The sequence below is a fragment of the Schistocerca cancellata genome, chromosome 5, assembly GCF_023864275.1.
Source record: "Schistocerca cancellata isolate TAMUIC-IGC-003103 chromosome 5, iqSchCanc2.1, whole genome shotgun sequence".
Classification (NCBI taxonomy): Eukaryota; Metazoa; Arthropoda; class Insecta; order Orthoptera; family Acrididae; genus Schistocerca; species Schistocerca cancellata.
The window spans coordinates 810011707-810036789 of NC_064630.1; the positions used below are offsets into that span (position 1 = coordinate 810011707).

Sequence of the window (25083 nt, forward strand, 5' to 3'; positions counted from 1 at the left end):
GAGCACCCGTGCTAGTGCTATTGCTATTCACGGCGTCTGAGGGACCGGCGAGATCGAGGTCCTCAGCGGACGCCAGAATCTCCACCTCGTCCTCAGACGCAAAGCTAGAAGGTAGCGATGGGGTGGCTACCACCGCGCGTTCCTTGGGCTTAGAGCTGCTCTTCTTTGATTTCTCACACTGCTCCTTGGGTTTAACTGGCTGGGAGGGCTTCACCGATTCAGTCTCCGGGACTGAGGAGGATCGGGAAGCCCTTCGACCTGCAGATTGTGGGCACTTACGCCACTGGCTATCGTCAGCCTTCCCGCCGGTGGAAACCTGGGAAGGGAGGGACCCAAGGGACCCCTTGCGAGCGTGAGAAGCCGAAGAAGTTGGACACTTCTCCGGCTTAGAAGCGGGGACTGACGTCCCCGATGGGGGGGGGGATGGTGTTGCTCCTGAGGTAGGTGGCACAGGAGCAACCCGGTGGGTAGAGCCCCCCACTGGCAAGGGGGCAGGAGGAGTTGTACCACTCGTCGATCCGGCCGGAAGGCGCGAAACTGATGGGGCTAGCACAGGTGTTGTAGCAGCGGCGTAGGAAGTTGTCATTCGCACTGGATGTAATCGGTCGTATTTCCGTTTGGCCTCAGTATAAGTCAGTCGGTCCACGGTCTTATATTCCATGATTTTGCGCTCTTTCTGGAATATTCTGCAGTCTGGCGAGCAAGGTGAATGGTGCTCCCCGCAGTTGACGCAGATGGGAGGCGGGGCACATGGAGTATCGGGATGAGATGGGCGTCCGCAATCTCGACATGTGAGGCTGGAAGTGCAGCGGGAAGACATATGGCCGAACTTCCAGCACTTGAAGCACCGCATCAGGGGAGGTATATAGGGCTTGACGTCACATCAGTAGACCATCACCTTGACCTTTTCCGGTAACGTATCACCCTCGAAGGCCAAGATGAAGGCACCGGTAGCAACCTGATTGTCCCTCGGACCCCGATGAACGCGCCGGACGAAATGAACACCTCTACGTTCTAAGTTGGCGCGCAGCTCGTCATCAGACTGCAAAAGGAGGTCCCTATGGAAAATAACACCCTGGACCATATTTAAACTCTTATGTGGAGTAATAGTAACGTTAACATCCCCCAACTTGTCACAAGCAAGTAACCTGCGTGACTGGGCGGAGGATGCCGTTTGTATCAGTACTGAGCCAGAGCGCATTTTAGACAAGCCCTCCACCTCCCCAAACTTGTCCTCTAAATGCTCGACGAAGAACTGAGGCTTTGTGGAGAGAAAAGACTCCCCATCAGCTCTCGTGCAAACTAAGAATCGGGGCGAATAACTGTTACCTCCATCCTGGGACTTACGCTCTTCCCACGGCGTGGCCAGGGAGGGGAACGTTTTCGGATCGTACTTCTGAGCATTAAATTGAGCCCGAGAACGCTTAGAGACTGCTGGCGGCTGGCCGCCAGCGAGAGATGATGTACCACGCTTCATTGCGGGTCATCCGCCCTGATGCCACCTACTCCGACCAAGGGCCCTCCCCACGGGCGCCACCCAGCCACAGCAAAGGCCACCTGGCAGGATGGCCGTTGCCGGGAGTCCTGATACCCCAGGAGGATAGGCATCTACTCCTTGGCATACGTGGGGAGTTAACGGCGCAGGCATCAGTAGAGCGATCCCTGTGTTGTCAGGGGGCTACAACCAAGAGGGTACATGGCGGCCCCACCACAACGGACTGGCTACCGTGCTGGATCTTAGGTGCAAAACTGTCCAAGGTCGTCGTCACAGTTAAAAGAAACACTGCAGAGGGCAGCGTGGTAATCGCACCCAGGGACGTATCCCCGCCCTAAAGATCGAAAACGAGCGGGACACCATTGCAACGACGTGAAAGCCGGCTAAAGGTCTAATTGCACGACGGATACAGTGCACCATGTAAGGCGCCCTTCCCCAATTGGCTCGCTCTTCAGAATAATTTAGAAAGATGGAGGTCAAACCCGAGAGGGGACCATCACATAAGGCCAAAACATGTGAGACTCCTTTTAGTCGCCTCTTACGACAGGCAGGAATACCGCGGGCCTATTCTAACCCCCGAACCCGCAGGGGGGGGAGGGGGCAGAATAAAGGTGTCAGTATCAATTAGATTATCCTTAAGGCCTTTCTGAACATGCTGAACAAAATGAATGCCTCACTATTCAAGACTGACTCCTTGAGCCATATTTGAAGACTGGTCAGGAGCAATGGACACGGGGATGTGGCCAAGATGGTCAAAGGCACGAAGGGCCACAGATTGAGCGGCAGAAGAGGTTCTGATCAACAGCAAACCTGACCACATCTTACTCTACGAGTCCACTTTGCCAAACTTGTCTCCCATGGTTTCTACAAAAAATAATCTGTTGGTGGCAGTGAAAGTGTCCCTGTTAGTCCACGTGCAGACCAGATAGCATGGAATGGGTTTCACTTTGAGCCGTCGCCTGGCCCTCCTCCCAGCGTGTAGCCAGAGGAGGGCCGCAGGGTTATAAGAAACAGCATTGAAGATTGATTGGCAACTAAAGAGACAGCCACAGAAGAATGGTCGGACTGAGCCTAATGCACTTCATTCGCAAAAGCACCCATTCTGATACCACCCCTCAGATCACGGGTGCTCCCTGTGGGTAGCACCCAGCCATAGCAAGGCTCGCCTGGCACTTTTAATGGCCATTTTTGGGAGTTTCGATGCTCCAGAATGACAAGCACCTACTCCTAAGCATACATGGGGAGGTATCAGCTCAGGTACCAGAAGTGTAATTTCTGTGTTGTCAGGGGGCCTCAGCTGAAAGGGTACATAACAACAGCACCACATGGACTGGATACTGTGCTGGCTGTCTAATGTTAAAGGACAATGGTGTCAAGGAATAGATGGAAGAGATGGTAAGGCCACATGTTGAAGATAGTGAGTACGTTGTTCGTACCGAAATCAAACCCCACTAGGACCAATAATGCTGAATAGGAAAGGTGGAAACAAACAAGAAAGAAAGGAAAAAACAAAAACTAGAACGAATACCAGAAACCCGGAGGATAGCTCGGGCAACTAAGCAAGGGCATAGAGAGGGGAAGGAGGGGGCAGAGGCGGGGACAGGGGAGGGCTACTGGGAAGGGAATGGGAAGAAAGTGTCACAATAGCTCAGGATCCTGTGAGCACCACGCACAAACTCATGAAAGAGCTGTTCTCTGAATTTAAATCATAACTCTATGCAGTGGCTCAAACAAAATTACTACTATGCCGGACAAGTTGCCCAGTCATAGAAACTTAGCGCTACCCATACTAAGTTAGGGCAGTTTGCTAGTTGCATATACAAATTTGGGAAAAAGTTAACAGACCTGATTGTCCAACAGAGGTTGCAGAAGAGCACCAGCCGATCCACCAGCACGATAATTAGATCTTTCACAATGACCAATAGGGTCGTAACTGAACACACAACCACGTCCATCTGCATCCAGTCCCGCTAAGATGTTGGAGACATAATATGGGAAGAACCTTTTATAGTACAGCATAGTGGATAGCATCTGTGCCACTGCTGGTGTTGCCATTGGTTTTTGGTGTTCGTGCAGGTACATCTGAAAGAAGAAAAGAAGAAATTGTATGACAGTCTCCTCCATTTTTAAGCTAAATTCAGCACACAGTAGTCAAACGTTATATTTAATAACAAGGTCAACAATAGTACAGAAGAGTGCAGCATCAATGTTTTTCATTATGAAAGGCTACAAGGTGATAAATTGTAGAAGGAATTATGGTTGGAGATTACTGTGTCACTTTACTTATTAGAAGCAAAGCACTGACACTGCTGAAGATGGGGACAGAGGATTAAATTTACATGACCCACTTCAGTATGCCACAGAATATCTACACTACTGACGATTAAAACTGCAACAGCATGAAGGCAGTATGCTATGAACACCAAATTGGCATGAAGTGTACTTCATGTGTTCGTATTAAAATGATTAGAATTTCAGTAAAGCAGGTAAGATTAATTCCCACTACATTACATACACACAAAAAGATTATGCAGCAATTTTGTCATTCAGAAACTGCATTTGCACAGTGGTTGTCTGTGATAAGATTGCGTTATGCCTTGTGAGGGAAGGAGAAACAATCTTGAAATTTGACAACAAAACACTGTTCCCTATTGACACTGATTTCTCTTTCCTTCTGCATTTTATTATTTGTTTACTGATGTCAAATGTCTTCAGTTCTCATCTACTTTTTCGCTCTTGTACAGTAAGCTACAGCCCATCACATTTCTAGGGTATATCTTTTCTGCACTTTTTATTCATCTGACATCTCGTTGCATTGGTGTCCAGTATTCATTTCCATAGGATAATTTTGCCACTGCCGTTACTTTTTTTGACTTTGGAAGTGTGTCCCATCTGCTATTCCAAAAATTTCACTTGATTATTCCACACAAAATCTGAAACTTTTTTTTGACGTGATGCACAGGTAACGTCGCTGCTCAGGTGTAAGAACTTTTTGACCTACTCTGTTTTATCATTGAGAAATACACTGGCCCGAAGTGGCTAACTTCCTCTGAATGCCATCACTTTTGTCTTTGTTGTAGAGATGTTCAAACGATATTCCTGTGCTATTTTTATTAGTACATGCAACTTTTACGGAGATCACCATCTGAGTCGGCTAAAATTGCTATCAACTGGAAAGATCCTTGTGTTTAGAATGATGTTAATTTGAAAATATGTAGGTATTTTCTTCTGTCATTCATTAATGAGATCGGAGTAGAAACGAAGTAGTGCGAATAACAAGTGGACCCCCTTGTCTAAAGCTGTGGGTTACCTCATCTAGAATTCTGTTATGTATTTGTTTTCTCTACACCTTGTAATGGTTCTTTGTTTACGTGACCATTACGGCACTCCAATCCCAGTTCTCGATACCAGTAATATTGTACTACTTTTCTGCTAAGTAACAGACACATTTTGTGATAATATTCACATTTGGTTTTATTAATGTATAGGTACTCCAATGTATCAATATATTACAGTGATATGGTTCTTGTGTGTATTCATTTCTGTGAGGCTGTCATAATATTTGACTTACTTGTAACCATTGTGGCGCGAATGCTCACAGAGCAGTCTTTGTTTCACTTTGCAGAAGTTAAGTTGTTATTTCGCTTTGTAAAAACATCGAAGAATGGAGGATGACAAACGCCGGAGACGTAAACTCCTCCAGGCTCAGCCACGCCTCCACCTTCCATCAGCTGTAATGTCTGTGGCCGCCTGTTCCACGCTAGGATTGGATTGCTAAGCCATCAACGACACTTCCACGCCTGAACTGTGACAAAGGAAATCTCAGGAGAGAAATGAAAACTCTGATACGAGTATCAGCTGACGACGACGACGACGAAAAACAGTCAAGTCTTTCGTTTGGTTAAAGTGGAAATTAAATATATGAAGATTGATACAAAACTGTTTTCTTAATGATGTGACAATTAAGAAGAAGTATATGTGAATTTACAAGAAGTTTAATAAAAATGTGGATCGTGAACACCAAGTCAAAAATTATTTCTACCATACCATTATTCTGATCTGGGATTGTTTGATCATTAAGAATTTCTTGAAAAACGCATTTGTTAGGTCTTCAAATATTCCTAAAATACAGATCTGGACCTTCTAGCAGTCAAAGTGGAATCACCCTAGAACCAACAAGATGAGCTGTAACAACTTTGACAAAATCTACGTGGAAATACATTCAAGATAAGTGCCTAAATTAATGACTTTTTTTACAGTGACTTCATTATTTCCATTCTGATGATACCATCCACAGTCAATAACTTTGTTGTTGCCCAATAAAGCGAACATATGCTGCGTGAGCAACATTATTAATCTGATTTCTAACTTACTTTGCTAGTGGTAGTATTGTCAGAACCTTTCTATTACTCTTATTAGACATGGCAGGCTCTTCATCAGTAAGACTTGAAGTAAGTTTACTGTTTACTCTCAATCAATAAAACCTATGTATTTGGTAAATGGTATTCTCTGTTTTTCTATTAACTTTGCCAATATTGAATAAACAACCTGTGCATACACTGCCTTTGCAGAAGCCATTTTGAGCATCAAGTTTGAGTGCTTTGAATTACTTGAATGTGAAACAACAATAATTGAAAGATTTAACTTTAGTCTTACTATATATATATATATATATATATATATATATATATATATATATATATATATATATATATATATATATATATATATATATATGCTGACTCTTCCTCAACAATAAATCATTTTCTATATTACTTAGATGCCCTTTTTTAACACATTTGTATTCTTTCTCTGCAAAGCTAGCTATTTTCGCCTTTGCACCAAGTTCTCAACTAGCTCTTTCTCCCTCACACAGCAGCACAACATGACACAGTACAGCCTCCAGGTACAAACTTCACTTGGTCAAGCTTTAATCCTACTTGCACTTACATAAGTTACCTGATTGAACATCACCTGTGACATGGTTGTTTCTTCACCAGGAGATGGAAACAGATGATAGCCTTTCCATAACATCTCGCTCTCACTGCAACCTTATGCGGTGAGAAACCCATGAAGATTTTATTAATTTTAGTATTTCTCAACAAAGCAATCTGTGGAATGGGCACAGCCACTTTCCTGTTGAAAGCCATGTGAATTGTTACCTTGCTGTGCTAACAAGGATCTCCTTGTGGACAGGCACAACAACATGCTGTTAATGTTAAATTTATAGATAAGGAGATGAGAGCTCAATTGCTGACAGGCAAGACTACGAGAAGTGGAAGCAAAAGTCTGTATCCAAGTAAGTCTATTTACTTCCCTCCATTGCTGAGAAGTATCACACACAGGTGTGTACAATTTGGAACATAAGCATTAATCGTGATCGCAAGAATGTAAAGGTATCAATTTAGGGCGAGGAAATTTCTTGCAGAAATCTAACACCCACATTTTGTTACAGAATTGTTATCGACATAAAAAAAGAAAATCTTTACCGTCATTGCAGAGTGGTGAATAGCATCACTTACAGTTGATGCTACAATGAATTTAACAGATGAACAGTCCTTGATAGATTATGCACAGCTCATGCAACACCTACATTGCATACAAGTAACTGCCTGCACATCCTGTTTGACCACATAGAGCACTCATTCTCAAGGTGATGAGCACAAATCCAAAGTCCCCAACTCAGCAGCCATTGCAAAAGCACCTGCTCCCTCTTGTATGAATACTGGAGTCAGAGTGTATTCTGTGACTTGTGCTGTAACTATCTCCCCCCCCCCCCTCTCTCTCTCTAGTGAACACAACGTTGCTGCCCACCTGTAAAGTTTGTTTTGTTACTTAATTTTCACCATTATTACCTATACATAACTGGTCCCTGTGCTGGCATCATATTTCAATGCTGGCCTGCCCGACTCCTTGTCAGACTATGTGCATCCACCCAGGTACACAATTCAATGTCCTCATTTCAACTGGGCATTTATTTTTTGGTGGCAGATAATCCAAGTCCTTTGCAAATTAATCTTCTATTCAAGCAAAAATATGTTAATGATGTAAAAAATTCCAATTTGCATTTACAATAAAGACTGTATTTCAAACAGCAGAAAAATATGTTAAGCTCTTATCTGTTCCCACCTTCTACATGCTTCCTAAAGTCCATAAATCCAACCACCCAGGACACCCCACTGTAGCTGGTTCCTGTGCCCCCAGTGAGAGAATCTCTGCTTTCGCAGACCAGTACTTTCAACCTATTACCCGGAACCTATCCTCCTATAGAAAAAATACCAACCATTTCCTCAACCGACCCTCCACAGTTCCTGTCCCTTTACCACACGATGCCCTGCTCGTCACTATTGATGCCACCTCCCTGTACGCTAACATTCCTAATGCCCATGGCCTTACTGCTGTTGAACACTACCTTTCCAGACGCCCTATGGATTCCAAACCAACAATCTCCTTCCTAGTCTCCATGACCAACTATATCCTCACCCACAATTACTTGTCCTTTGAAGGCATTACCTACAAACAAATCTGTGGTACGGCTATGAGCACCCGCATGGCACCATCCTATGCTAACCTATTCATGGGCCATCTAGAGGAATCCTTCCTAAACACCCAGAATCCTAAACCCCTCATCTGGTTCAGATTCATTGATGACATCTTTGCTATCTGGATGGAAGGTGAGGACACCTTATTCACATTCCTCCAGAACCTCAACTTCTCCCCCATTTGCTTCACCTGGTCCTACTCAACCCAACAAGCCACCTTCCTAGATGTTTACCTTCACCTCAGAGATGGCTACATCAATACCTCCATCCATATCAAACCTACTAACCACCAGCAATACCTCCATTTCGACAGCTGCCACCCATTCCATATCAAGAAGTCCCTTCCGTACAGCCTAGCCACCCATGGTTGTCGCATCTGCAGTGACGAGCAGTCCCTCTCAAAATATACCAAGGTTCTCACTGAAGCCTTCACTGACTAATTATCCTCCCATCCTTGTACAGAAATCTCCCGTGCCTTATCTGTCCAGTCTCCCACCACCTCCCAAAGTCCCACAGTCCAGCCACAGAGGAGCATTCCCCTCGTAACTCAGTACCATCCGGGATTGGAGCAACTGAATTACATTCTCTGCCAGGGTTTCGATTACCTCTCATGATGCCCTGAAATGAGAAATGTCCTGCCCACTCCTACCGTGGTATTCCACCGTCCACCGAACCTACACAATATACTCTTCCATCCTTACACAACCCCTGCTACCAATCCCTTACCTCATGGCTCATACCCCTGTAATAGACCTAGATGCAAGACCTGCCCCATACATCCTCCTACCACCATCCCAGTCAGGTCACTAACATCACCTATCCCATCAAAGGCAGGGCTACCTGTGAAACCAGTCATGAGATTTACAAGCCAAACTGCAACGTCTGTGCTGCATCCTATGTAGGCATGACAACCAACAAGCTCTCTGTCTGCATGAATGGCCACCGACAAACTGTGGCCAAGAAACAAGTGGACCACCCGTTACCGAACACTCTGCGAAACATGATATCCCTCATCTTAACGACTGCTTCACAGCCTGTGCCATATGGATCCTTCCCACCACCACTAGCTTTTCTGAATTGCGCAGATGGGAAATTTCCCTGCAATACATCCTACGTTCCTGTAACCCTCCTGGTCTCAACCTTCGTTAGTCACTGTCCTCACCCATCCAGCCCCCTCCCTGTTCCCATTCCAGCACTACACAGCTGTCATTTCACCGCCACACCCAGTCTTTCAATTTCTTTTACTTCTCTCCTTTCCGCTACTTACCCCCTCCCCCCTCCGCACCTTCTCTCCTGCCCTCTGTCTAAACTGCAACACTTGACTGTCCGCCACTCCCACCATACTATCCCCCCCCCTCCCCGCCCCAGCCTCCTCCTTCCACCCCCCCCCCCCCCGCCCCAGTCGCCACTCCCATCATGCACTGGTGCTGCTGTTTGCAGTATGGTCTCAGCTTTCTGAGACTGCAGACGTGTGTGCAAGTTGCGTTTACGTAAGTGTGTGTATGTGTGTATATGTGTCTACTGCTGACAAAGGCCTTAATGGCCGAAAGCTTTAATTGTGTGAATCTTTTTATTGTGCCTATCGCGACTCAGCATCTCCGCTATATGGTGAGTAGCAACTTTCCTGCTCTGGAATTGTTACATTCCATGCTGGATTTTCCATTGTTTGACTCCTGAGCAAATAGATATACTAATCCCAGATTTCATGATATTTACTATTTTGTAAAGTTTCACTAACAACTGTTCCAATTTTAGGCATAATCTGCATTACTTCAGGCAAAGGGGTTACCTTCATAATTCAATATTGAATTTAGCATATGTTAAAATTCAGGAGTAGGTAACATGTATTTTTTGTTTTCTCAAAAAAAAAAAAAATCCTGTTGTGAGATACAGGCCTCCAAAGATGACACTGCAAACACCATTTTGAAGATGTGAATTTCAGAAAGTTTTTTAAAATGCTGTATGTGTGTAACTGTTCTAGATACTTTGTTATAATTTTTTTATTTGAAAGATAATTGCTTTATGATTACAATGGTATTCGATTGGACATATCTGCCAAAGTTCTTTTACTGCTGCCTTTTGGTTTTTTAAAAATAATTTACAGCTTTTTTTCAAAAATTCCAATCCATAAAATTTTGTATTAATTTCTGTTGATTAGTACCATATAGTTCTACATTTCCTGAAAAGGAGAACAATCATATTTTTAATTTTCAAGGGTAATGTATGTCTACATTGAAGCTGTTTCTTACTAATTTTTTGTTACAATGTTTATTTCTATTGTCTTTGTTGCAGTTATTTCTGACCACTTTCTTTGTTGCAGTTATTTCTTTTTACTTTCATTGTTGCATGTATTTCTTACACTTCGTTGTTGTTTCTTGACAGTTTCTTTTTCGCAGTTTTTTATTACAGGTTTCTGTATTGTAGTTGTTCAGTGCTAATTGTTTCCTGAAGAGGCTTCTAAGAAATCTGAGACCATCCAGTGAGTTCTGTGTTTGCGTGAGGAATTTGCCAGTTGACACAGTTGCAGTGTGTTTTGTGACACGGACTGCTTGAAATGTCTTCTGACTGGGGCCGCAGGAGAGTGAAGTGTGCTGATTATTTGCATATCCATACAAGAGTGATATATAAGAAAAACAAAAAACTTCATCTTCAGAAGAAAATGAACCAAAGCACTCTCCTGTAGAAGCAGCTCAAGTTCAAATACTGCAGCCATTTTATCTGTAAGATAAGTGGGACCGTTCTTGCCAGAGTGCCAACAAAGAAGACACTATAACTGTAACAGTTGAAGGTCAAAAAGTTCTTAAAGTGAAGAGGTACATGACTCACAGTATTAAAGAAACTTTTGCAAATTATAAGAGCAACTATACAACTTCACATACTGGAAGATCAAAATTTTATGCACTACGACCTAAGGGGGTAGTTCCACACCCACCTAGAGATGTCTGTTTATATGCGTACTGTGCCTTTAAATCAGCCGCAGTCCGTTAGTATATGTCTGACACGCGTGTCACCACTATCAGTGATTGCAGACTGAGTGCCGCCACACGGCAGGTCTAGAGAGACTCCCTAGCACTCGCCCCAGTTGTACAGCCGACTTTGCTAGCGATGGTTCACTGACTACATTACATACGCTCTCATTTGCAGAGACGACAGTTTATCATAGCCTTCAGCTACGTCATTTGCTACGACCTAGCAAGGCACCATATTCAGTTACTATGTCTTCTGAACAGATAATATTGTGACTCATGTACCATCAAGAGTGACGTTCATCATTAATGGATTAAAGTTAAGTATCAAACTAGCTATGTCCGCTTTCTGAAATCTAATTCCTTGTCATGTTCCAAACCTCACGTCAGTATAGTCCTTCCCTCCTCACGCCAGCCTGCGTGAGCTAAATCGCGCACATTTTGGCCTCCTCTAGTAATGTGGTGACTGCCCTGGAAAGTGAGGACTGTCTTCACAGACACTTGGCCTGGAAGACCTAGCAGATAACTCTGCAGAAATTACATATGCGATATGGGAGGAAAATAAACTAATTCAGAAAACTGTCGACTTTGGCAGTTTCATTGATGAACTTGGTAAATGGTAAATGAAAGCAGTAACACACCAGCATCTGAAGAAATTGCAACAACAAAACATTGCAGAAGTGTAACACTGTGTACAGGATGAAGAATTATGTTTAGTACTTCACTGTGATTTTTCTGAGAACTGGTCTGTATTTCTCCCACAAGTACAAGGGTATCATTGGCGTTATGACCAGGTCTCAATTTTTACTGAAGTGTCATATTTTCAAAGCAAGACCACAAGTGTTGCAGTTAACTGATTTTTTATTTATGTTAATTACACTTCAAGTTTTGTTGGACCAAATTGAGTAGCAAATCACCAAGGTCATGGAACGTGTTGGTAAATGAAATTACAACATAAAAGTAATAACCGATAAAAATAAAATGTTTATGAACCAGAAAAAAAGTCACTACATAAGTTTAAGTAAACACAATCAACAATACAACAAGAATCAGCTTAATTTTTCAGGGAACTCCTCGACAGACCAGAAGGATTGACCCATGAGGAAACTCTTCAGTTTCAGTTTGAAAGCATGTGAATTACTGCTAAGATTTTTGAATTCGAGTGGTAGCTTATTGAAAATGGATGCAGCAATATCCTGCACACTTCTCTGCACAAGAGTTAAGGAAATCCGATCCAAATGCAGGTTTGATTTCTGCCAAGTATTAACTGAGAGAAAGCTGCTTATTCTTGGGGATAAGGTAATATTGTTAACAAGAATTGACAGTGCCAACGTCAAAATACCCAGACTCTTGAACAGGGGTCGACAAGAGGTTCGTGAACTTACACCACTTATTTCCCAAAGTGCCCATTTCTGAGCTAAAAATATCCTTTTAGAAGGGAAGAGGTAACCCCAAAATATAATACCATATGATGTAAGTGAATGAAAATAAGAAAAGTACACTTTTTCATGTCGAACGAACACTCACTTCAGATACTGTTCGCAGCATTAAACCTTTGAACAGGTTCCTGAACATGGGCTTTCCATGACAGCTCACTATCTATCTGAAGACCTAGGAACTTCAACTGTTCCATTTCACTAATTATATACCCAATCTGTGAAATAAAAACTTCGGGTTTTGTTAAATTGTATGTCAGAAACTGTAAAAACTGAGTCTTACTGTGATTTAGCATTAGTTTGTTTTCTAGAAGCCATGAACTTAGGTCATGAAGTGCACTATTTGAAACCGAGCCAATGTTGCACAAAACATGCTTTACTACCAAGCTAGTGTCATCAGCAAATAGAAATATTTTAGAGTTACTTGTAATAGTAGGGGGCATATCATTAATATAAATAAGGAACATGAGTGGCCCCAACAATGATCCTTGGGGGACCACCCACTTCACAGTACCCCTCTCAGACCCAACATCACAGCTGTTATCAACATTGTGAATAATGACCTTTTGCTGCCTGTTGCTAAAGTAAGAGGTGAACCAATTGTAGCTACTCCACGTATTCCGTAATGGTCCAACTTCTGGAGCAATATTTTGTGATCAACACAATCAAATGCTTTAGTTAAATCAAAAAATATGCCAAGTCTCCGAAACCTTTTGTTTAATCCATCCAGTACCTCTCAGAGAAAAGACAATATAGCATTTTCAGTTGTTAAATGACTTCTAAAGCATTTGATAGCAAATCGTGTGATATAAATGATCAATTATCCTTACATACACAGCCTTTTCAATAACTTTTGCAAACACTGATGGCATAGAAATAGGTCTAAAATTGTGCACATTATCCCTTTCTCCAGGACACTGACCATTCCTAAAGCAAAAGTTACAAGTATGGCTAAATGCAGGCTAACGTGTGCAGCACACTACTTTCATATTTTGTTAGGCAGTCCGTCATAACCATGGGAATCCTTAGTCTTCAGTGATTTAATTATTGATTCAATCCCCCCATGTCTGTATCACAGAGGAGTATTTCAGACTTCAGTCTCGCAAAGGCATTTTCTAAGGGAGAGAGACGATTCCCTGCAGAAACTAAACTTTTATTTAATTCAGCGGCAATGGTCAAAAAATTATTGTTTAATATTGTACATATATCGGATTTATCAGTAACGGAAATATTTTTACTAGGAACTGACCAGACACTTCCTTCACAACTGACCATATTCTTTTAATTTTATCCTGTGAATTAGCTATTCTATTTACATACCACATACTCTTTGCCTTCCTAATAACATTTTAAGCACCTTACAATACAGTTTGTAATGGGCTACTGTAGCTTGATTGTGACTACTTCTAACATTTTGATATAATTCCCGCTTTGTTCTACAAGATATCCTTATCCCACTAGTCAGCCACCCACACTCCCTACTACTGCTAGTACCCTGCTTAGAATATTCTAATGCGAAGCAACTCTCAAAGAGTATGAGAAATGTGTTAAGGAAAGCATCATATTTATCATCTATGTTATCGGCACTATAAACATCCTACCACTATTGTTAGAAACCACTCTGTTGCTGTTGAATTATCTTTCCTACATGGCTTGTAGTTATGTGTGACATTTGTTTTAGTACAAAAGCCTTTTAGTGTTAAAAATTGTGCATCATGACCTGAAAGGCCATTCACCCTTTTATAACAGAATGCCCATCCAGTAATGAAGAATGAATAAAAATATTGTCTATGGCTGTGCTGCTGCTCCCCTGCACCCCAGTTGGAAAAAACACAGTCTGCATCAGATCATATTAATTTAGGAGATCTACCAACATCCTTTTCCTTGCACCATCACATACAAAATTTATACTGAAGTCACCACATAGAACTAATTTCTGGTATTATCTAAAAAGTGAATCAAGAACCCTCACTTACCTGAGCAAAAATGCTCTGAAGTCAGAGTTAGGGGACCTATAAACAACAACAATTAGAAGTTTAGTTTCACTAAATTCAACTGCCCCTGCACAACATTCAAATATATGTTCGGTGCAGTGGCATGATATGTCTGAACTCAAATGGAATACTTTTTTACGTACATAGCCCCTCCCACACCGCACAAGGAAATTCTTGGAAAACAGCCAGCTAATCTGTATCCTAGTAAAGGAAGCCTCTGAATTGTCAAATTATTTAAGTGGTGCTCCGACCTATAAGAAGTTCACTAACTTTATCTCTAATACCTCTTTTATTTTGATGAAATATGCTAATTCCTTCCCTACTTGGAAACATGTCGTCCTATGAAGGTGATTTCTAAGAGGGACTTCCTTTAAGCAGGTATACCTATCAGCCAACTTAAGTCTAAAAAAAGTGCAGCTCTAACACCAACTACTACAGGAATTTTTCCCAGAGTGATCCCACCACCACCCACTACACTGTCACCTGTAAGCTTTGATAGCCTCCCCCTCCCATACCTATTGAGATGCAGGCCAAGCCTAGTGAAACCTGGCCTACTGACAGATCCAACTGGCACCACTGAAATGCCTTCTGCCATCAGCGCCCTCCCCAGCCCCACGTTAACGCACCTAACAGCTCCATTAAGATGAAGCCGATCATGGTGGTGAAACAGTTACACGAAATGCACATTGGTGCCACCAGTTTGAGTAGCTATCTTTACCAGGTCACCACCACATCACATTCCCTGCTCCACCCACTACCACTACCTGACAATGCTGGTGACCTGGTACTCACTCCCCAACACTTCCTGCAACTGCTGGCCGACACCACCACCATGCGAACTGCCTAGCAGCAGAACCTCCTCCTTTCTGTTAGACTTCGCAACTGACCTAGGCCTCCTAACTGCTGAGGACTGCTGCAAGTTCCCTACATCTACAAGAGGCTCGTCTCCACTCAACTCTTGACAGTTGGTCAAATCTATTGCACACATACATAAAGTATAACTCCTCCTCCTGCTAGCTGCCTTCTTGCCAACTGCCAGTTCCCATTCCCCACCACCCTTCACCCTCCTCAACCTATCTACTTCCTCATTTGCACATTGTAACTGCAGCTGAAGGGCACAGAGCTTACGCTGCTGCTCCTCTATCAACTTATTTCTACTACAGATCCTGCATTTCCAGGAGAGGATCTCACTAGGATGCGCACTGACTTCCCCACTGCATTCCCCAAATGAAAATACTTTAAACAAATCCCACACCGTAATCCACTACTCACAAACCTACGACAGAGCCAACACTTCTCACTCATGGTAAAATTCTACAGTTACTGGGGGGGGGGGGGGGGGGGGGGGGGGGGAACACACAGAAATACAGAAGCGTCCGATCCCGCCCGTCTGCTTTGACCCATGACGTCAAACATATGGCGGAAAACGACCATAAACCACGATTCCAATATGGCGGATATAAAGTCGGTACATACACATTATGAGTACGAAAATACATCGAAAAACAAACACACACACTTTCCACAAAAAGCCTAATGACAATAACGGAACAAGCACGGGAAATATGGCGTTTTTGGGTGAGGGCAAACTAAATATAAACAAATTTAGACACTCACCTCCATACAAAACCACACAAGAGATTGGAGGAGGAGGGGGGAAAAAAAACCCATACACATCACAAAACTCACCAAATGCCACTAAACACATTATCATCTGGAATCGGACACATCCCTTGACCTATATAGCTCAACAGCAGCTCCCGATCCCATAAATTAGGATCAAACACTTCCCTTGGCCTATATAGCTCAAAAACATCTGATACCAATATCAACTGTTCTACCGACGTGTGGGATCGGACGCTTCAGTCGACCCGGGTCAAGTGTCTGCGCCTGTCAACAGTACACAGCCACACATTGGGATCGAACACTACACTTGACCTGCGCACTGTCAATTTTATCCGTCATATCCACTCCTGAACAAAATCAACAACCGATTAATTTTACTAAAATTACCACACGATGTACAGCGAACAACACTAAATTAACCTTCACACAAAATTGTTAACTCACTGAAAAGAATTCCACTACAAACACAGTCGACACTCTAACAATTCTGAATAATGAGCAAAAGCAAACTGAGCCCATTACACCACACAAACAAAAACCCTGAACATACCACCAGAGAGCACAACAAACCACAACACGACGACATCTACAAACACGCGACACTCACAAACCAAACTCCGCACCGTCATGACGTCACACACAACACCCTTACGTCACGGGTCAAAGGCGACGCGTGGGATCTGACGCTTCTGTCGACCCAAAAAAACTATACATCTACATTACCGAAGTTCAGTTACACCAGTAGAACTATTTATAGAACTAACAATAGCGGTCTTGAAATTCTTTGTCTACTAAGAAAGCAACTACTTGTATTAATACTACATCACGGCTATAATAATAATACCAACAAAACTTCACAAAGTTATTAGCTAAAACCAAAAATTCAAGCAGCCACTGTTACACTCAATGAAGTTGAAACACTGAAAAAAAATTTTACCGAAATATTTCACTAGAAACAATAAGAAATGTCAGCTGAAAATTAAAGCACGAAATTTACTAGATGACTTAAATGCACAGAAAACTCTAAAAAACACAGCGAGTGAACATTTCCAAAAGTTTATTAAATCGCTATTTCACCACAAACAGCATGAAACACTGCTGAAAACTATTAAATTTCATAACTGTAAAACAGTGCACAAATAACTGCAAGTACTGAGTCATGTGATGACACAGGACATGATTCAGCACAAGCTTTGCCAGCAATGCACAAAATTCTTCAACTGCGAACAGGGGCAGAGAAGATCATCATTATTTCTAATGGTGCTCACAGTCATTTTAAAAATTGTTAACAGCTATTTGAATTGAGTAAGTCATTTGTGCCAACTGACTAGGTATACAGCACTACTGGTCACGGGAAGGGGCCTTGTGATGCTGTAGGAGGCCTGCTGAAGCACCATGCTACAAAAACATCATCATTCCAGACCAAATACAGCTGCTATTCAGAATGCTGAGGATTTTACGAGAGTCATGAAATCTTACACATCCACAGCCCTCATTCTTCTGTCCCAAGAGGAAATCGAAGAATTCTGTGAGCAGAAAAAAGAAGAATGGTCCAAATAAACTATTCCTGTGAAAGGAATTCAGAAGACATTTTTTGACTCAAAGTGATGGACGAACTCGTATTGCACGCACTTTAAAGAGCAAGAAAGAAGAAATTTTGTTCATTCAGTCAACACCTTAGAAACAGAAGGATAATATTCAGATTCACAACCTGAGAAGGGGGATGTGTGTGTGTGTGTGTGTGTGTGTGTGTGTGTGTGTGTGCGCGTGCGTGCGCTTTTTTTGCCTAGATTATACACACCAGTTATGAGTTAAATTAAATTGTAGTAACCTTTATGCTACCACATGGACCAGCTGCTGGATATAGGTTTCCGGCTTAAGGACAGCAACAATGTCATCAGTGCTCACTTCCTGTTCACAATGTTTTGAAGATTGTAAGTGCTCCAGTTCCTGCTGGTTCAACAGGAAGATACTGAAGCAGTGGAACACATTTTTAGTTCATGGACTGGCTAATTTCAGTACAAAACAGAGTGCACAGAAGTTGTATAAATTGAAACCTTTATGTCTTTGGACCTTTCACATACATTTTGGAACCATTTAAAATGCTTGAAAAAAATGAGTCTCTTACTCATCTTTCAAAATTTAAATTATGTTAAATAAGGTTAGGTTTTGATTTTTATGAGTGTTTTATGTGATAATAAAACAAGTTTTATGTATGTCAAAAGTTTTAGTTGTTTATAAAACCTGTTCAATCTAAAAGTGGAAGCTCTGCTTTTCAGGGAATGTAGAACTATAGGGTACTAATGGGGACAGAAAATTTATGTATTGGCATTTTTGAAAAAAAAAAAAAAAAAAAAAAAAAAATCCATAAATTATAAAAAGGTTCAGAATGCTGTAGTAAAAGAACTTTGCCATAAGCCAAAATGGAGGATTTCTTTGCAATAATAAGACAATTATCTTTCAAATAAAAAAACCCCAACAAAATATCTAGAACTGTTCCAGAGATACGGCATTTTAATTTTTTTTCCCCAAAATTTGCATCTTCAAAATGGGGAAATACAGAAGCATCCGATCCTACCCGTCTGCTTTGACCCATGACGTCACAAATATGGCGGAAACGACCATAAACAACAATTCCAATATGGCGGATATAAAAACGTCGCATACGTATCATAAAGACGAAAATACATAGAAAAACAACACACACACACAGGTTTCACAAAAAGCCTAATGACTCTAACGGGACAAGCGTGGGAAACTGGGGGTTTTTTGGGTGGGGAGAAACTAAATATACACAAATTTAGCCACCCACCGCCATACAAAACCATGCAAGACGACGAAAAAAATAGACATCACAAAACTAACCAAATCCCACAAAACACATTCTTATCCGTAATCGGACACTTCCCTTGACCTATATAGATCTACAGTAGCTCCCGATCCCATAAATTAGGATCGAACACTTCCCTTGACCTATATAGCTCAACAGCATCTCCTGATCCCATCCCCCAATACAAAAATCAAAATACACCGCAAAACATTGCGAACAAACACTTCCCTTCACCTACATATATCTACAGCAGCTCCCGACCCCATAAATTGGGATCGAACACTTCCCTTGACCTATATAGCTCAACAGCAACTCCCGATCCCATCTCCCATTACAAAAATCAACATACTCCACCAAACATTGAGATTGAACACTTCCCTCCAACTATATAGCTCAACAGCAGCTACCAATCCCATAACTTAGGATCGACCACTACCCTTGACCTATGTAACTCAAAAACATCTCCCAATACGAATACCAAATATGGCGGATATAAAAACGTCGCATACGTATCATAAAGACGAAAATAGCCCTCAACCAAGAACTATTAATCCGGTCTTTCATATCCATTCCTGAACAAAAAACCACAACCGAATACACTTAATAACAAACTCAGCCGACGTACAGCAATCATCATTACATTAACCATGACACAAAACCGTTAACTCACTAATACAAATTCCGCTTCAAAAAGACGCACGCAGCACTCACCACTGACCAACAGCAAACTGAGCCCAACACACCAAACAAACGAAAACCATGATCATACCACCAGAGGGCACAACAAACAACAACACGACATCTACAAACACGCCGCACTCACAAACCAAACTCCGCGCCGTAATGACGTCACACACCACAACACCCTTACGTCACGGGTCAAAGCCGACGCGTGAGATCGGATGTTTCTGTTGACCCCAAAATGGTATGCGCAGCATCATATTTGGAGGGTTGTATCATGGAGCAAAATTTTTTTTTTGGAAAAAAAAAGTGTGGTCCTTACTGAGTCCTTCATTTTAACATATGCTAAATTCAATCACATCTGAGACTATGAAGGTAAGATTTTTTCCTAACCTGCCTGAACTGATATGGACTATGCCTTTAAAACAGTTGCAATCAGAAATTGAAGATTATGAACACAAATTACGACAACTTTACCATTGCACAGAAAGGGGTAACTTGCAGTGATATAAATAGTGCATTTCTGACAGAGCTGGGAGGATTGAGGTTCACTCTCTGGGCATCCCAATTTTGATTTCTGTAGTCTGAATAAATAATTTCAAAGAAATGCTAGGATGGTTCATTCAACAAAGTCAAAGCTGTCCACCTATTCTATTCTTATTAAACATGCCCTTATATATTTCTCTTCATAGATGACATCTCTTTTCCTAACAACCAACTGGATGTGCATAGGTGTTTTGAGCAAACTTTCGTTGTTGGTATGTTGGGCGGGTAGGACCATCCGACAAACAACTCCCCACCACTCCACCCAACAAACTGTGCCACGTGTAGCATTGTCTCTGGGAAGATTTAATGCCTGTAGATGTATGTGGGACAAAATGTATTAGTATTGCATTAACAGCCATTAGTTTGATATTGTTTTATTGGGCAACCAGTTTCGACATTCCAATTAACTTCAGGCCTGTCATATATGCATGAGTTGTACTTTGTGTAATTCATGTGACCGACCTGAAGATAACATGTTTGTTACATCGAAACTAATTGCCTATTAAAGCAATATCAAAATAAAGGCTTTTGGTAGAGTACTATTACAGTTCATCGACCTGCCACTGTCCCATGCTTTTGAGCCCAAGATGGAGTTATGTTTGTGGGACACATCTTGCAAGGAGTATAGCAATATAGATGCATGAAATGAAGCACTCACTCACTCTCTTTCTCATGAATCGATAATGATTTTGAGTGGCATAGAGTGAATAAAAGTGTTATTCTTCTGTATTTCTGTTTTTGGGCTTTATTTTTGATACTTATCAGAAGTGAAATCTATGAATCAAAATATTAACAAGGGACATTAATTCATATAACACATTTGCTTCATTGTCATATATGTAAAAATTCCAGCCTATATCAAATTGCTCCGCTACGAAGAGCAATTTTAAGGCAATTTTTACAGTTATAACTGTTGCTAAAAGATTCATTTCTTATGTATCTGTTGTACTTATTAGCTACAGGGCACCACTGCCATTTGTAGTCTTTCTTCCTTGAATTTGAAACAAGTTTCTCGAACTTACAAGTCATCTTTTAGGCTACATACATAAATACACTACTATTTACATAAACATCTTTGTTTTATTCAATTTGCTTTACCCTGATGTGCTTCCTCAGTCAAGTATAAATCATGACGCACATTCAGGAATCATTTTAACTAATAACCGTGGGGATATGATAGTACTAAATCTGAGGTCCTCTTAACTTCTACCATTAGCTATAAATCTTAATGTAGCAAACAACCTCTCTTGTGAATGCACTACTTTTCTTTATGAATGGTTTTATGATCTGCAGCTCAGAAAGGCAGGATTCGTCCATTTTTATATAGGGCCAAACCATGAAATGCCTTTGCTTCCTACTGCTTAAATTAGAGAACTTGGGTGAATTTCTTTCCTGGCTTTTGGCACTTCTTAGCCTACATGTTTCTCTCCACTATTTTTGGCCCTGTTACCTATGAAATAGCCTATGCAAACCACCATTCTTGTTTCTGTTTAAAACCGAACAGTATCTTGTAGAACATAAACACAATGGAAACTTAAGATAAAGAAAACGACAGGATGGTGTTCTAGTCACTGCTTGCAGTCTGTCGGGATGTGTCTAGGCTGCCACGAAATTGGTCAGCCCATCAGTGGCGATAAATTGGTGTGCATGAAGGACCTTTAATATTAAACTACTAGGTCCTGCTTCACTGTAAATGTTATCTAAGGATAAATAAATTTTAATATTATACAAAACAGCTTGGCTTGGTGGCTTAGTGGATAAATGTCAGACTACAAATCCAAAGCTTTATATCATCATATTTCTTTTACATAGCTACAACTTCATGTAACTTGCAGGATAGTGTGGTCACACAAACGTTAATCCTTGCAGTAACATGGAAATTAAATTTATAAAACTTGATACAAATTTAATACAGATGTCATGAAAATCACTTCTTATTCACTGTATTTATATTTTTAAATGAATATAAATAAAGTTACAATGACTTTACATATGTATAGATATGACTCCTTCCTTCATCTATGCCAAGACTGGATTCTATAAGTGACTGGGCAATACTGTACAATATGGTAGCATAAATCCCAGCAGTGTATAGCTACTTATTCTACAGATCCTGATACGCAAGAAAACATATGCAGAGTCAAAATGCATTACGTGATCATTTTTAATTACAAACCGTTCTTGCGTGTACTAATACTACTTCGTATCTCTACAAGACGCTGTTTTATCCTTGTACAAAGGAATACATATATTACCTGCATCCTAGCTTCCAGGATTCTCGTGAGGGTCAATGTATCGCACCAACAACCTGTACAACCGAGCACTGTTGTGTTTGACAGGCGGAAGAGCTTAGATTGTTCCCGAGTATAAATCGAGAATCCAGCACTGAGTCTCGTGTCAGCAGCAATAATGGCATAATCTTCGCCAGCAACTGCAACCACGCTCCTAAAATAAACAGTAATTAACTTCTCCACAACTCCAATTCTATATACTGTCACAGAACTCAAAACAATATTTTCTCTTTGCTGATTAACAAATAAGTATTTTACAACGAAACGAAGAAAATATTCCACTCTACGCGAATGCATACTCAACTTACAACTTGACATCCCTAGGACTTAAACAACTAGATAGCTTTTCTTCCGTTTCACCTTACCCGCCATTATCCGAATACGGGTTGAAATTCACTGACTTCGGAACAGATTGTGAATAATATCCCTCAACAACAGCCATTGTGTTTTACTTGTACCGAATTAGCACTGTATTTTCAGACATACACACAGTGACTTCAACTTTTCGTGTAATCACAGCAGAGATGTTAGCAACAACATCAGTGAGGCACCGGAAGATACTACACTTGAATAGAATTAACACATTGAATGCGATAAAACCGATAGCGATACCAAGGAAACGAAAACTTGCACATAAATCGCCCACCGTTGCCTTCGGTGGCCCGTAAAGACCCATCGCAGGATAAACTCATAAAATGTGAATAGACAATCTACGATATTACTATATTAATATAGTACGCAGCAAAAGAATTCTTGAACTACAAAACACAAATTTGGTGGTTTGAATCTGTAAGTATGGATAATTTCACCCATTTAAATTATGTTGTATGTTGAAGCCGATTTACACTTACCGTCACGCCAAAACATACCACAATGCATTTCAAACGGCGACATTTACAAACTGTCAACGGATTCCCATCTCACGTCACCGTCAAGGTTTCTCGAGAAGGAAGTTTATACGGTATCGTCGTCTGCTAACATCAGAAATTAACCAGTTTTCACCACGCTCACTAGTGTTATAGTGTGGATTTCGTTCTTTATTGTTTTCTTAATTTTTATTTTATTATTTTGCTTCATTTTCGTGCCAAACTGCAGATGCTCCATGACGGCTTCGATATATTTTCCACTTAATGTTCTTCCCTACACAAGGTCACTTACCTGAAGGAGAAAAATTATTTAGGTTTCGCTTTACCAGAACAGAGTCGATTCTTACTATGTATATAAATAAGAACATTAATTCATGAAGTAATTTTTCATTAAATATAATATTTAAGTGAAAAAGTCAGCTCCAATGAAGGAGGAAAAAGTAGTTGTTTATGACGTTATAAGTTATGTAATAAAAAAGCGTAATGTGTACGGAAACAGTCTATATTTATTTCCTTATAAATATTGTTTGATGTGCTGGAATGTATATACTTTCTCTAGCAAATAAATGTCGTTGTATTGAAATATTCTTTCATTTCTCATCAATTCATTACACAAAACTGATTAAGAACATACGTTGTGAAGTTTTCTTAGACTATTGATGAAATTTATTGTTGTTGATTCCTCAATTCTGACACTATATCCTGACTTTTGTACCACGAATGGTATTTCATAATCTAACTTTACCGTTCTCTGGTTGGCTTAATGAAGTGGCATGACGCCCATTGTGAATGTACCCTGACATGATAGCGATATGATGAGACGTGAAAGCTTGTTGACATGTCATTGCATGAAGTATTTTACGGCGCCGATTTCCATAACCGCGTAGTGTTTTGTGAGTGGCCATGTCAACAAACACAAATGACTCCCACGTTCTTTACCAATATACTCTTTTCTGATGAGTCCACATTGACAAACAATGGTAGCGTTAACCAGCATAACGTGTATTATTGAAGTGTAGACAATCCCCACTGGTTACGGCAGCCTTGGTTCGTTAACATATGGTCTGCCATAATGGGGAAGAAACGTATTGGCCTGTATTTTATCCTTGGCATGTTGAACGGACGCAAATATCGAACGTCGTTGGGAGAGGAACTACCGGTAGTACTGCAGGATTTTTCCCTGGACGGTCGATAACGCATGACTGTTGCCTAGAGTGTTACACAACTGAAGCACGGGAGCTATTAGCCCGTGTTTACAGTGGTCGGTGGATCGGCAGAGGTAGCCCCCATTAATTGGCGCGCTAGGTCGCCGGATTTGAAGTCGCCGGATTTCTTTTGTGTGGATATTTAAAAGACGAGGGGTACCAGCAACTGCAAACAAGCCATGAAGACATGGTCGACAACAACAGAAACGCCTGTGCTGACATTCCTGTAGATATCCTTCCGTCTTGTGAACGGACATTTGAAAAGCAGACCACTAGGTGTATTGAAGTTGGTGGTACTGTGTTTGGACACTTGCTCTAGATAGAAAAGTAGAGTAGCGTTCGCCTCGAGCCACAGCCACAGTGGTGCGTTGAGTAGCCCACTTTTCGATATTTTGGGAAATGCAACGTTGCCAATGGGTTTCCAATTAGAAGTGATGAAATACTGGCGTTCCTACCCTCGGAAGTTAGGTCCCACATGCCATTGGATATTCAAGGTCCATTGAGTAGCACGTCGTAAATTACGATTGTGTACTTATTTCTTTTTGGCCGATTACAGGGCCATCTGTGGCAAAACTAAGAAAATGCTTTAGACAAAATGTATGTAG

The 25083-nt window shown here is 41.2% G+C and overlaps 1 protein-coding gene across 1 annotated transcript in view; it reads right to left on the reverse strand.

Annotated features, from left to right (window-relative positions):
• Positions 1–22958, reverse strand: part of LOC126187812 (proteasome subunit beta type-1) — a 40443-nt gene extending 17485 nt beyond the window's left edge. The window contains exons 1-3 of the mRNA XM_049929099.1: positions 22773–22958; positions 22372–22561; positions 3341–3577 (exon numbers count right to left, since the gene is read on the reverse strand). Coding sequence (XP_049785056.1) covers positions 3341–3577; positions 22372–22561; positions 22773–22849 — 504 coding nt within the window. The 5' untranslated portion in view covers positions 22850–22958. The remainder of the gene's footprint in view (positions 1–3340; positions 3578–22371; positions 22562–22772) is intronic.
• Positions 22959–25083: the final 2125 nt, after the last annotated feature.